The 12,081-nt window shown below is 47.5% G+C and overlaps 1 protein-coding gene across 1 annotated transcript in view; it reads left to right on the top strand.

The window, feature by feature from the left end:
* LOC116376838 (E3 ubiquitin-protein ligase HERC2-like) overlaps positions 1–11,988 on the top strand; it is a gene marked incomplete at its 5' end in the record, with an annotated part of 23,671 nt that extends 11,683 nt beyond the window's left edge. The window contains 25 exons of the mRNA XM_031838327.1: positions 727–923; positions 1,013–1,209; positions 1,421–1,651; positions 1,737–1,875; positions 2,093–2,239; positions 2,507–2,649; positions 3,402–3,669; positions 3,770–3,912; positions 4,032–4,130; positions 4,234–4,402; positions 4,504–4,629; positions 5,237–5,345; positions 5,432–5,571; positions 5,813–6,003; positions 6,107–6,212; positions 6,465–6,556; positions 6,663–6,838; positions 7,168–7,279; positions 7,875–7,956; positions 8,038–8,272; positions 8,856–9,033; positions 9,913–9,994; positions 10,526–10,697; positions 10,792–10,936; positions 11,613–11,988. Coding sequence (XP_031694187.1) covers positions 727–923; positions 1,013–1,209; positions 1,421–1,651; positions 1,737–1,875; positions 2,093–2,239; positions 2,507–2,649; positions 3,402–3,669; positions 3,770–3,912; positions 4,032–4,130; positions 4,234–4,402; positions 4,504–4,629; positions 5,237–5,345; positions 5,432–5,571; positions 5,813–6,003; positions 6,107–6,212; positions 6,465–6,556; positions 6,663–6,838; positions 7,168–7,279; positions 7,875–7,956; positions 8,038–8,272; positions 8,856–9,033; positions 9,913–9,994; positions 10,526–10,697; positions 10,792–10,936; positions 11,613–11,906 — 3,973 coding nt within the window. The remainder of the gene's footprint in view (positions 1–726; positions 924–1,012; positions 1,210–1,420; positions 1,652–1,736; positions 1,876–2,092; positions 2,240–2,506; positions 2,650–3,401; positions 3,670–3,769; positions 3,913–4,031; positions 4,131–4,233; positions 4,403–4,503; positions 4,630–5,236; positions 5,346–5,431; positions 5,572–5,812; positions 6,004–6,106; positions 6,213–6,464; positions 6,557–6,662; positions 6,839–7,167; positions 7,280–7,874; positions 7,957–8,037; positions 8,273–8,855; positions 9,034–9,912; positions 9,995–10,525; positions 10,698–10,791; positions 10,937–11,612) is intronic.
* Positions 11,989–12,081: the final 93 nt, after the last annotated feature.

Genomic DNA, 12,081 nt, shown 5'->3' on the forward strand with positions numbered 1-12,081 from the left:
CACGAGTACTGGCTGAAGGTACATCATGATGCCTTCAGGCTCTGCTCAGTGAACACGAGTACTGGCTGAAGGTACATTATAACGTTATCATGATGTGTTCACATGTCATCTGTAAAATGTAGTTTTGGTGATAAACTAGAATGAATCCAGCAGTTTGAAGGAGATGTTTTCACATGAATATAAAACAGATATTAGAGATGAATTATGAGATGTTTAACTTCTAACACGAGCTATAAACACATTATTATACAGCATTAATAATAATAATAATAATAATAAAGAGATTAGTTTTAATATTTTATTTCCTTGTAAATTACTAAAACAAAGTCAAAGTGTAACGTTTAGTAGATGTGATGGTTTACAGACTTCAGGGCGGTTGAAATGATTTTTGGGACGGTGACAAAAACAATAAATTATTTTTAGAAAAACCGTGATCGTGGATCTAAAAGGAAACAACTTAGTGCGGTTTAGGACGAGATGGTCATTTGGGTTAAAATAACCAACGGATGAGCTGTAACTAAGTCACGTGACAAATAAATGGACGTTGACTTGTTTCACACGAGGAGCGATCACCGTTTGTTGGACTTTTATACTTCCTCGTTCATGATTTCGTGGATAACTTACAAAATGTTTCTGTGAAATGTCTACGAACTACGCTGCGTTAGTATTTTTCGTTGGTTTAGCTACGGATGCTGGATGAGGAACATTCTCAGTGAACTGATTGAGTTTTGTTGTCGGAGGATTATTTATAAAAAAAACTTGTTTTTTTTTCCAGATCCTGGCGCTTCGTCTCCTTCAGGCCGTCCTGCCCTCGTGGGACAAGACGGAGCGCTCTCAGGACATGAAGTTCCTGGTGGAGAAGTTGTTCAACTTCCTGGGAATCCTCCTCAGCACCTGCTCCTCAGACCTGCCGCTACTCAGAGGTACAGTCACCAATCATACTCTAGTCTCCTTTTAAAAACATCATGCATTTTTTAACATGTGGTGTTAAGCTGCTGCTTCCTCTGCACAGAGGGTTCCCTGCGAAGGAGGAAGTCCCGCCCCCAGGCGTCTCTCACAGCCACTCACAGCAGCACGCTGGCGGAGGAGATCGTTTCTGTGCTGCGTACTCTGCACGCTCTCAACCAATGGAACAGCATGATCAACAATTACATCAACACTCAGCTCAGCTCCATCGGAGACGTGATGGCAGGCTGCCAGTCTGAAGCAGTGAGCGTTATCTAAGCTTTATAGGTTCAGTTAGTGTGTGTGTGACCATGTTAGTCGTAGATGTGACTACTGTCGCTTTAACTCACATTAGTGCTTTTATTCTGGCCTTCTTGATAAAACGTCTCCTGTCTCTCTCTCTCTCTCTCTCTGTCTCTCTCTCCCCGCCCCTCTCTCTCTCCCCCCCCCCCCCCCCTCTCTCTCTCTCTCTCAGTGCTTCCTGGAGGAGTATTTCCCTGACTCTGACGCTCCTCGAGTGGGCAGTCTGATGGCGGTGATGGCGGTCATTGGAGGAATCGATGGGCGCCTCAGACTCGGAGGCCAAGTCGTCCACGAGGAATACGGAGAGGGAACCGTCACTCGCATCACCCCGAAAGGACGAATCACCGTCCAGTTTCACGAGATGAGGACCAGCAGGGTTTGCTTGCTCGGTCATCTCAAACCGGTACGGAAGTGTTTGGATGCTCACGTCTGTACGTCAGACCAATGAAATACTGATTGTCTTCTTCTGTGGTGGTGGTATCCCGTAGCTGCCCGCCGTGTCCTTCAGCGTGCAGAACCTTCCCTTCTCTGAGCCCATGCTGGTGGTCTGGGCTCAGCTGGTCAGTCTGGCTGGAAGCAAACTGGAGAAACAACGCATGAAGAAGTCCGTCAGTCGAGGGCTCACAGGTAAAGAGAGCCACGAGAGGCTCATGAATATCATATCAAATAGAAAACAAGTGAGTATTTAGACTAATGTCTGTCAAAGTGCCCTGACGATAAGAACCTTCTTTCTAAGATGAATGATTCTTCTTTACAAATAACCACGACGTGAGAAGCTTTCGGTCTGCGCAGGATGTTTGGTTTCGTGCTCCAGTGGATTTAATCAAACCTCTTGTGTCTCCAGCCGACCAGGTGGACGTCCACCTGCTGCGCTGCCAGCAGCTGAGGCTGTACATTCTGAAGGCAGGACGGGCTCTGCTCTCTCACCAGGACAAACTCAGACAGATCCTCTCACAAGCAGCCGTTCTGGACATCGGACCCAACCCCAGCGGTAAGACAGTGAAGGGTCAGGAGAGTCTTTGCTGCTTACTCCAGTTTTCTATGTGGCGGTCTCAAGATGGGCAACATGTAGTTATTGTGGCCTTTTGGTTCAGTTCTGAAGATGAGCTGTGTTTGCACAGTTAGCACAAACTCTTTTGATGCAGCCTAGCAGCTCCTGTGTGTCCATTCCTTCATTATCTGGACTTTATTCTGCTGTCATCTTTGTCGGTTCTGTTTGGGTCCTTCTCATGACCCCTCTGTGTTGTTTCTTTTGCAGAGGACCCGGTGGTGTCCTCTCCTGATGTGGGAGACCTGTCCCCTGAGGGTCCTCTGCCTCCACTGATCCTGCTGCAGCAGCTGCTGTCTGCTGCCACCCAGCCCTCACCCATCAAAGCCATCTTTGACAAGCAGGAGATGGAGGTGAGTCCATGGGCCTCGCTCTGTGTCAGCGTTGTTATTGCATACGTTAGGCTGCGTTCACACCTTTCAAAACCTTTCAGTTTTCAAACGCATTTCTTTTGCTACGTTTAGTCCGAGCGTCCTCACGACTAGAGACACTAAAACAGATGTTTGAAAACGCTGCCGACGGCGTGTTAGTTTATAAACTCTGGGGTTGTGTCGTAGTGACGATGACGAAAACACCAATGCTCACTTCCTGTCTCATCAGTCATGACGTGTCCTTCTCTGATTGGTCACGCAGACAGAAGAAAACAAACATCCGCCTCCGATCGACTAGCAGGTTAATTCAACATGGATAACTAAACCTTGTTGTCTTTACTAGCAGCTGTTCAGTTAAATTCTGCATTTATTTAATTCTACTCCTGCCAACATGCGGAGGAAGCAGCTGTTATTGGAGCGAGCGGTGTGTCCAGTGGTGTTATCAGACCTATGGAGCGATGTCTGACGGTTGGAGGCTTTCAGGAAGACGACGGACACAAAACAGAGGACTTTCCTTTTCTTATTAATGCTTATTTTGTTCTGCTCAACTATTGTAAAGTTCACACAAACTGTAAAGGAACAAAAGCATAAAAGCTCTCCAGTACGACAGACTTCAGCCTCCAGCAGAGCTACGAGCGAGAGAACAGACGAAATGCCTTGATGTGGGTGAAGCCTCGGAGAGCTGGTGTGTTGGCGTTGGCCTCAGCGTGACCTGTGTGTCTGTGTTTCTGTAGGCTGCAGCTCTGGCAGTGTGTCAGTACCTCGCTGTGGAATCCGCCCACCCGTCCTCGCCACTGTTTGAGGAGAGCAGCTCCAGCGAGGCCACCACGCCCGTCACCGTGCAACACGTCCGACCCCCCAAACAGAAGAAGCAGAAGACCTCCCCCGTGCCTCCCTTACCCATCGTCCTCCAGCTCATGGACATGGGGTTCCCGCGGAAAAACGTCGAGTTTGCCTTGAAGTCGCTGTCTGGAACGACGGGCAGCGCCTCTGGTGTCCCAGGTAAGAGTTCACTGTGACACAGTCCTGAATTTCCCTTCTAGCTAAAACCCACAATGTGATTTTCATACCTGAGACGTACGTAACTGAGTGTCTCGGTCAGGTGTGGAGGCTCTGGTGGGCTGGCTGCTGGACCATCCAGACATTCAGGCCACCGAGGTGTCGGACGCCGACACCGTGTCCGATGAATACTCTGATGAGGAGGTGCTGGAGGAGCTGGAGGAGGCCGAGCCCACGTTCCCCGTGGTACATTTCTGTCCTCTTTTTATTCCCTCCACAACAACAACAATAATAATAATAAGGGAGTCACTGGTCTGTCAGATTGTCCTGATGACATGATTAATAAGAGCGTTGTGTGTCATCAGCCTCCAGGTGCGGTGGTGACTGAGAGCCAGACATTCAAGAAGAGATCGGATTTCCAAAGCAACGACGACTACGCTGTGTACGTGAGAGAGAACATCCAGGTAAGAGACGCAGCCTTTTCCTTTGATGAAGGAAAGAAGGTAGTCCGTTCCACAACATCAATATCATTTACTGTGATGTGACCGATCCCCGACTGCTCTGCAGGTGGGCATGATGGTGAAGTGCTGCAGAACGTACGAGGAAGTGTTCGACGGAGACGTCGGGAAAGTGATCAAGCTGGACCGGGACGGGCTTCACGACTTAAACGTGCAGTGTGACTGGCAGCAGAAAGGAGGAACCTACTGGGTCCGGTACATCCACATCGAGCTGCTCGGTGAGCGCACACGGTTCTGATGATGGCGAGGAGAGCGAGTGGCGGTTGTTGTTCTCTTCACCGTTTCACATGTTTTGGGTCTTTTCTTTGACTTTTTCCAGGATTCCCACCTCAAAGTTCCCCCTCTCATATAAAGATCGGTGACAAAGTGAGAGTGAAGCCCTCCGTCACCACACCCAAGTACAAATGGGGCTCCGTCACTCACAGGAGTGTCGGGGTGGTGAAAGGTAAGCTGCTCTCTGAAGCCTTTTCAAATTGATCTTCACTCAACGCTGCTCAGATCACCGGAAACAGTGCCAGCCGATACCGAGCTCTGATCACCTTCTATTTATTGTGGACCATTATTTATTCATTTAACTATTCTTAATGAACTTTTATATTTATTGAACTAGTCTTAAGTTAATGCGTGCCCGGCCATAAAACCCAACTATTCTTAACAACACTGTGCATAAGAAGTATTAAAATGAAGAGCGATTGGGAAGTATGTGTTGACAACTGTTTATTAATTGTCGAGCAACATGTGCAAACTATCAGCCTCTTTCACACAGAGGTCCTTCAGTGCGGCTGTAAGTAAAACACCTCATTACTCAGACCTTCCTTTGGCTTTAAAGACACGACTCACACCTCCAGTGAAACTCTTTCAGCAGCATGAAGAGAACTTGTCCCGTGTGTTTTGGGTCATCTGATCCGCCTTTTATATCACCGATCAAACTATTCAGAACGATAACCGTTTCTTTACTTTTTCTGCTGTTCACAATCTGACCAGACTCCTCCGTTAGTGATGTCGTCGGCTGTTTAATCTTCTGTTCTAACGGTGTGAATGTTGTGTTTTAGCTTTCAGTGCCAATGGGAAGGATGTGATCGTGGACTTCCCTCAGCAGTCCCACTGGACCGGCCTGCTGTCTGAGATGGAGCTGGTGCCCAGTGTTCACCCTGGAGTGAGGTCTGAATGTGTTGAAGCTTTCTGTCTGATGTTAAGCCGCTGCGTATCTCAACGCGTTGTTGACATGAAACCTGTGTGGTCTGCAGGTGTGACGGCTGTCAGATGTTCCCCATAAACGGCCCCAGATTCAAATGCAGGAACTGCGACGACTTCGACTTCTGTGACAACTGCTTCAAGACCCGCAAACACAACACCAGACACTCCTTCGGCAGAATCAACGAGCCGGGTTAGTTGCACGCAATGCATCTGTGATGTTTCTGAAGCCATTTTACTCGCATGAACTCCGGACAACGTCCAGAGAATCAGGTCTGGACTTGTCCGTGTCGAAAGAGTTCTCAGCTGTAGATGCTCAGATTTCACCGCGGTCACGTAGCCGGTTCATGACTTCATCATGAAGCACGGATTAAATGCGATGTCTAGAGCAGTTCAGGCTTGTGTGTGTAAACCCGTCTCTCCTCCACATTCAGGCCAGTCTCCAGCGTTCTCCGGCCGCTCAGGAAAGCAGCTGAAGAAGCACCAGAGCAGCCAGCGCGGGATGCTGATCGACGATTGGTCGCGAGCCGTCAAGAGCCTCAGCGTGTCGTCCTCCGTGAACCAGGCGGCGCGCCTCATCGACTGCAGCGATCAGTGCTGGCAGTCCTCCGGCTCGCAGGGAAAGGCAGGAGATTGAATTTCATACTCATAAGTCTGTTTAGTTTGGCTGTGATTTAAGGTTCTGAAGCATCACCTGACTCTGATTCTTCCATTCTTTCTTCCTACAGCACTGGGTCCGTCTGGAGCTCTTCCCAGACGTCCTGGTGCACAGGCTGAAGATGGTGGTGGATCCGGCAGACAGCAGCTACATGCCCTCACTGGTGGTGGTGTCAGGCGAGTTTCATCATTCTGCTTCTTCTAACCCTTTTGCGTCACTCGGGATCTTTTTACATTTAACATTATTAGATGGTTTTGGCTGCATTTGGCTTCAATGTTGGGAAGCGTGTGAGTTGTTTTTGTTTGATTTTGGACATCGAACCGCCGATCCTATAATAAGTTCATAATAATGTTTATATTCTTCTGTTTGCTCCTCTTGTGTGAACAACGTGGTGTTTCTCAGCAGTAATATCTCTTCTTCATATTCAGGTGGAAGCTCTTTGAACAACTTGATCGAGCTGAAGACGATTAACATCAATCCCACCGACACCACCATCCTTCTCCTCAGTGACTGCACCGAGGTCAGTTGACTGAGACGTGGTTCTAATCATTGTTTATTACCTTCAGAAGCTTGTGTTTTAATAATATGATAATAATATGATAATAATGATGTCTCTCCCCCTCCAGTATCACAGATACCTCGAGGTCTCCATCAAGCAGTGCCGCAGCTCCGGTATCGACTGTAAGATTCACGGGCTCGGCATCGTTGGACGCATCCGAGCGGAGGACGAAGACCTGGCCACCGTCCCCTTCCTGGCATCTGACAATGAGGAAGAGGAGGATGACAAAACCACCACTGGGAGGTATGAAGGGACGAAGGAGCAAATGTTTCAGAGATGGTCTGTTTCTATATAGTTATTCTGAATGCTCGTCATCGGGGCCACCGGGTCGCAGCCTTGGACCTGCAGTCGGAGCCCCGGAGGGACGAGGAGAGCTGAGCTCCCGACAGCAGCAGTGTCTCCTCCTCCTCCTCCTCCTCCTCCTGCGTTTGAACTATTACATGAGCTATACAGCGATGTTTACTTGAACATGGCTGTGTGTTTCTTTTTAATCTTCCAATAATCGCGACGAGAGCATTAAGATGAAGATGAAGTGAATTGTTATCCAGGACCTCTCTGTGTGTTTCCTTCAGTCTCGCTCGGAAGAAGTCTTCAGGTTTGGAGTCTTCTGCGACCATCAGGACCAAAGTGTTTGTGTGGGGCCTGAACGACAAGGACCAGCTGGGAGGACTCAAGGGCTCTAAGGTGCAGCTTGTTGTTTATTTGATGCCTTAAGTCCTCTCCATAGAGCTTTAGTGTGAGCTTCACATATGAAGAGAAACGTGTTTCTATAGCTAACGTTAATGTAGTGGAGGAAACGGTGCATTATTTCCCTTTTTAAATGTAGTAAAGTAGAAGTATAAAGTAGCATGCAATGGAAATACTGTGCTGGCTGCTAACAGCTAACTGTCTCTCCTCCTGCTGATGTCAACACAGATGTGTTGTTCACAATGTTGCATGATCAGGTAAACAGCAGGGTGTGTCCCGCCAGGCTTTTATTAGTACCAGACGCACTGAAACACGATACAGCGTGCACGTGGCGTTACGTCGTCGTGCATCGGTGAGAGAAGTCCACAGTCATGAAGACATTTCAAGGAACCGGTTCTCAGTTCCCGTCACAATCGAATACAGATCTTAACAGACTTACTTCCAGTTTATCAGACCTGCCACTCAGTCCAGTGTTGTCGTATTGATTATGTATCTGTACTCATTGATAAGCTCATGAGAGGATGTGTCCGAAAGAGTAACCAGCTCTGAAGCTGCTGCGTCTCTCATCACTCTGGTTTGTGTCTTTCCTCAGATCAAGGTTCCGTCCTTCTCTGAAACGCTCTCTGCTCTCAATGTGGTGCAAGTAGCCGGCGGTTCAAAAAGCCTCTTTGCAGGTTGGTGATGTATATCATTGGAGTTTTCTGTATAAAGCGTGCATGTTGTTGTGGATGTGAGCGTTGTGTCGCTGTCTGCAGTGACGGTGGAGGGGAAGATCTACGCGTGTGGAGAGGCCACTAACGGCCGGTTGGGTCTGGGTCTGTCCAGCGGGACCATCCCCATCCCCCGACAGATCACCGCGCTCAGTAACTACGTGGTGAAGAAGGTCGCCGTGCACTCCGGGGGCCGCCACGCCATGGCGCTGACCGTGGACGGGAAGGTGTTCTCCTGGGGAGAGGGAGATGACGGCAAGCTGGGACACTTCAGCAGAATGTATGTTAGCGTGTCTCTCATATCCTTACTGTGTGTTATCTTAGTCTGCGTTTTATTTACATTCAGGACTTTCATTCTGAACCACAAAACAGTTTTCTGGGTGTTTTTTGCTCCGGACACATTTTACTCAGTTTTTCATTACAATATAAAGTTCTATAGAACCAGAACCATCATGACTAGAAGCAGAGAGAACGAGAACATGTCTTTAATAACACAGTTATAGTGACTCCTCTTCTCTTCCTCTTCCTCTCTCCTCTCTCCTCTCCTCTTCTCTTCCTCTCTCTCCTCTCTTCCTCTCTTCTCTTCCTCTCTCCTCTCCACTGTCGGAAAGATGAAAACCTGACGATAATGACGTTTTTTACAGCTTCTGGCTGAGAGGAACGGTGTAGTTTTGGCAATTGTTAAAAGTCAAAAACATGCTTGCGATGTGTTTTGGGGCTCGGAGGGTTCATTATTGTCCAGAATGTGAATTCTTGAATCCAAAAGTCTGTTTTTGTTTCACTTCTCCCCGATGCAGCTTTATGGACTACTTTCTAAAGACGTGATTAAACATAAGTGTGTGAAATGTATTTTTCCGTCTCAGGAACTGTGACAAACCTCGGCTGATCGAGGCGCTGAAGACGAAGCGCATCAGAGACATCGCCTGTGGGAGTTCTCACAGCGCCGCCATCACCTCCAGCGGGGAGCTGTACAGCTGGGGTTTAGGGGAATACGGCCGCCTCGGACACGGAGACAACACCACGCAGCTGAGGCCCAAACTGGTATGTCTGCGCCCAGTCACACAGTATAAATGATTAATATAGAAGAAGATAAAGTAATGAATCCACCAGTAGCTCATTTTACTCTTTAGTCTTTTCTGTTCATTTAAAGTCTGTTTGCATAAATGATGTTTGACCAGTAGAAGCTCGTTGAATGTGGACTTGATTGATTGTTTGTTGTATTTCGGGTACGTCCTGGTTCATTGTTGATGAAATAATGAATTATGAATCTATGAATACTTACATTTTGATTAAGTTTAGCTCGTTATGGGCTCATGAAATATCATTTATTTTTACAGTCAACACTTGCAAATGACGAGGTAGCAGAACATGTAAACTATACTTTGGTGTTTGATTTTTACCTCTTTACTTAAGATTTCATTAAACAACGAGGAAGCTCTTAAATAATAACAAGAATACATATGAACATTTTAAACATCGCACACTATCACTAAACGTGTTCACAAGAGAAGGTTTTAATCCTCCAATGATTTGGATCATGAAACTAGTTTTGTTGAAGTGTAATATGAATACTAGATGAAGTATGGAATATGGCTCTGCAGCTTAATGTTTAGATCTATTTAATGATGCGTGCTTTGCATGTTTACATTTATTTGTAATAGTGCAAATATATATTTAAAGGTTTTGCACCTAATTGGCTGAACGATGGAACTATCAAACTAACAGAACTCATCTCTGCAGAGATGCATCAGCCTCTCTGAAGACGGGAATCTCTGCACATTCTGAGAACAACTTGCAGGTTTATTTCTCTGCTCGCCCCCGTTTTACTTTGAGCGAGCACCGATCGGTTGAACCCATGAGTACTGTGAAGTGAGTAAATTGACCGTGAACTCCCTTCTTGCTGTGACCTTTGTCCTCCAGGTGAAAGTGCTTCTGGGACATCGTGTGATCCAGGTGGCTTGTGGGAGCCGAGACGCCCAAACTCTGGCCCTGACTGATGAAGGTACTCCTGTTCCTGTACTTACAGGCTTCCTCTCAGTGTCTCCGAGCTCTCTTTCTAATGTTTCGATGACAGCACATCACCAGCGTTGTGTGATGGACTGACATCGCTGCTTTGCTTAAGTCTAGTCTTTGTCTATTTGTTTAACGTAGTTTCTTCACCATGAACATCAGACGGAGGAGGTCCGCTTCATTCTTCGTATAGATGAGCTTCATAAAAGCACAACTCGGTGTCCATCCCACAGATCTGCTCCCACAAGCTGAGGTTTTTGTAATGAAATATAGATATAAATAATAAACATGGAGCTCAGGATAGACAGACATGGCCAAAACAAGCTTCTCTTCCATTTACTCCAGTGATGTCACCGGAGCTCTCAGAAGAAATAGCGCCTTCTTTTCCCGACGGCCTCATTGTCTCTCTGATCTTTGGGAACAATTGAAAAAAGACTCTTTGTGGACGTTTTCTTCTGGCTCAGATGGATGCGTTTCTCTTTGTACTCGGTAACGTGTGTTTTATCTGTTTATTGTTTGTCAGGGTTGGTGTTCTCCTGGGGCGATGGTGATTTTGGGAAGCTGGGTCGCGGAGGCAGCGAAGGCTGCAACATCCCCCAGAACATCGAGAGGCTGAACGGGCAGGCCGTCTGCCAGATAGAGTGTGGAGCTCAGTTCTCTTTGGCCCTGACTAAATCCGGAGTGGTGTGGACCTGGTGAGGCGGACGAGAGTGACACGGTGACCGTACGACATCATCAGTTCCCTTTTTCTGTCTCCAGTGAGTGCTCACGGTTCGTGTTTCCAAACAGGGGCAAAGGCGACTACTTCCGACTCGGTCACGGCACCGACGTCCACGTGCGGAAGCCCCAGATGGTGGAGGGGCTGAGGGGGAAGAAGATCGTCCATGTTGCTGTTGGAGCGCTGCACTGTTTGGCTGTTACAGAAACAGGACAGGTTGGTTCTGACCTCACCGGCTCATTAGTTCGGTTCACTATCGATACTCTGATCGGTTCTTTTTGATTATTCTGTGAGATAGAAAGAAAAGAATCCACAGTTCTTTATTGTTCTTGTATGTAAACAAATAGACTTTCTTGAGCAGCAACACAAGAAGTTCTAAAATACGAGGATGTCTCACTCCAGAACTTCTGAAGCACCGATAGCAGAACCGCTGACTCTGGACCTCATCAGTACTAACGGGTTTTTACTACTCTAGAACCGGTTCCTGTTTAGAACTGGGTTTCAGGGGTCCCTAGTCATCAGACTATTATAAACCAGATATCACATAGTTCATTCACTGTTTATCGACTCTCACACCTCCGACCTCAGCGTATAGAAGACGTCTTACAGCAAATGAAGTCATGTTCTCACATCACTTCATCATGAGAGGCAGCTGCTCTATATTTCACCACTTTATTGTGTTGAGATTGAGTGCTCGGAGCGACGCCTTTTACTTTCTCTCCCTTCAAGGTTCCCACACGTTTCAGCAGCGAATCTAAACGTGTGGGAAATGAAGTTGATGGGTTTTCTATTTTACAACAGCCGAAAGAAACCTTGAAGGCAGCACAGGACCTTCTGTTCAGCTCTAAGACCTGTGAGCCTGTAGGTCATGCTGTTGTTGTTTGTCCGTCAGGTGTTTGCGTGGGGGGACAATGACCACGGGCAGCAGGGGAACGGCACCACCACTGTCAACAGGAAGCCCACGCTGGTTCAGGGTCTGGAGGGACAGAAGATCACTCGGGTGGCCTGTGGCTCCTCCCACAGCGTGGCCTGGACCACCGTGGACGTGACCACGCCCTCGGTTCACGAGCCGGTGCTGTTCCAGACGGCCAGGGACTCCCTCGGAGCCTCGTACTTAGGTAATCCTCTTTTTTCCTCACAGCCCATTACCACTGATCAGCTCTCCGGTCTCTGGTTTTGGTTGTGATGGTTGTTTCTGTAGCAGCTCTGTTCAAACGTTCCTCACGAAGGAACAGCTGTTCTGTTGTTGTCGGACCAGGAACTCTATTTCAGTGATTAAGTGTGTGTGTGTGTGCGTGTGTGTGTGTGCGTGTGTATGTATGTATGTATGTATGTATGTATGTGTATATATGTATGTATGT

Source organism: Anarrhichthys ocellatus, unplaced genomic scaffold, assembly GCF_004355925.1.
Source record: "Anarrhichthys ocellatus isolate YVR2014 unplaced genomic scaffold, GSC_Weel_1.0 scaffold643, whole genome shotgun sequence".
NCBI lineage: Eukaryota > Metazoa > Chordata > Actinopteri > Perciformes > Anarhichadidae > Anarrhichthys > Anarrhichthys ocellatus.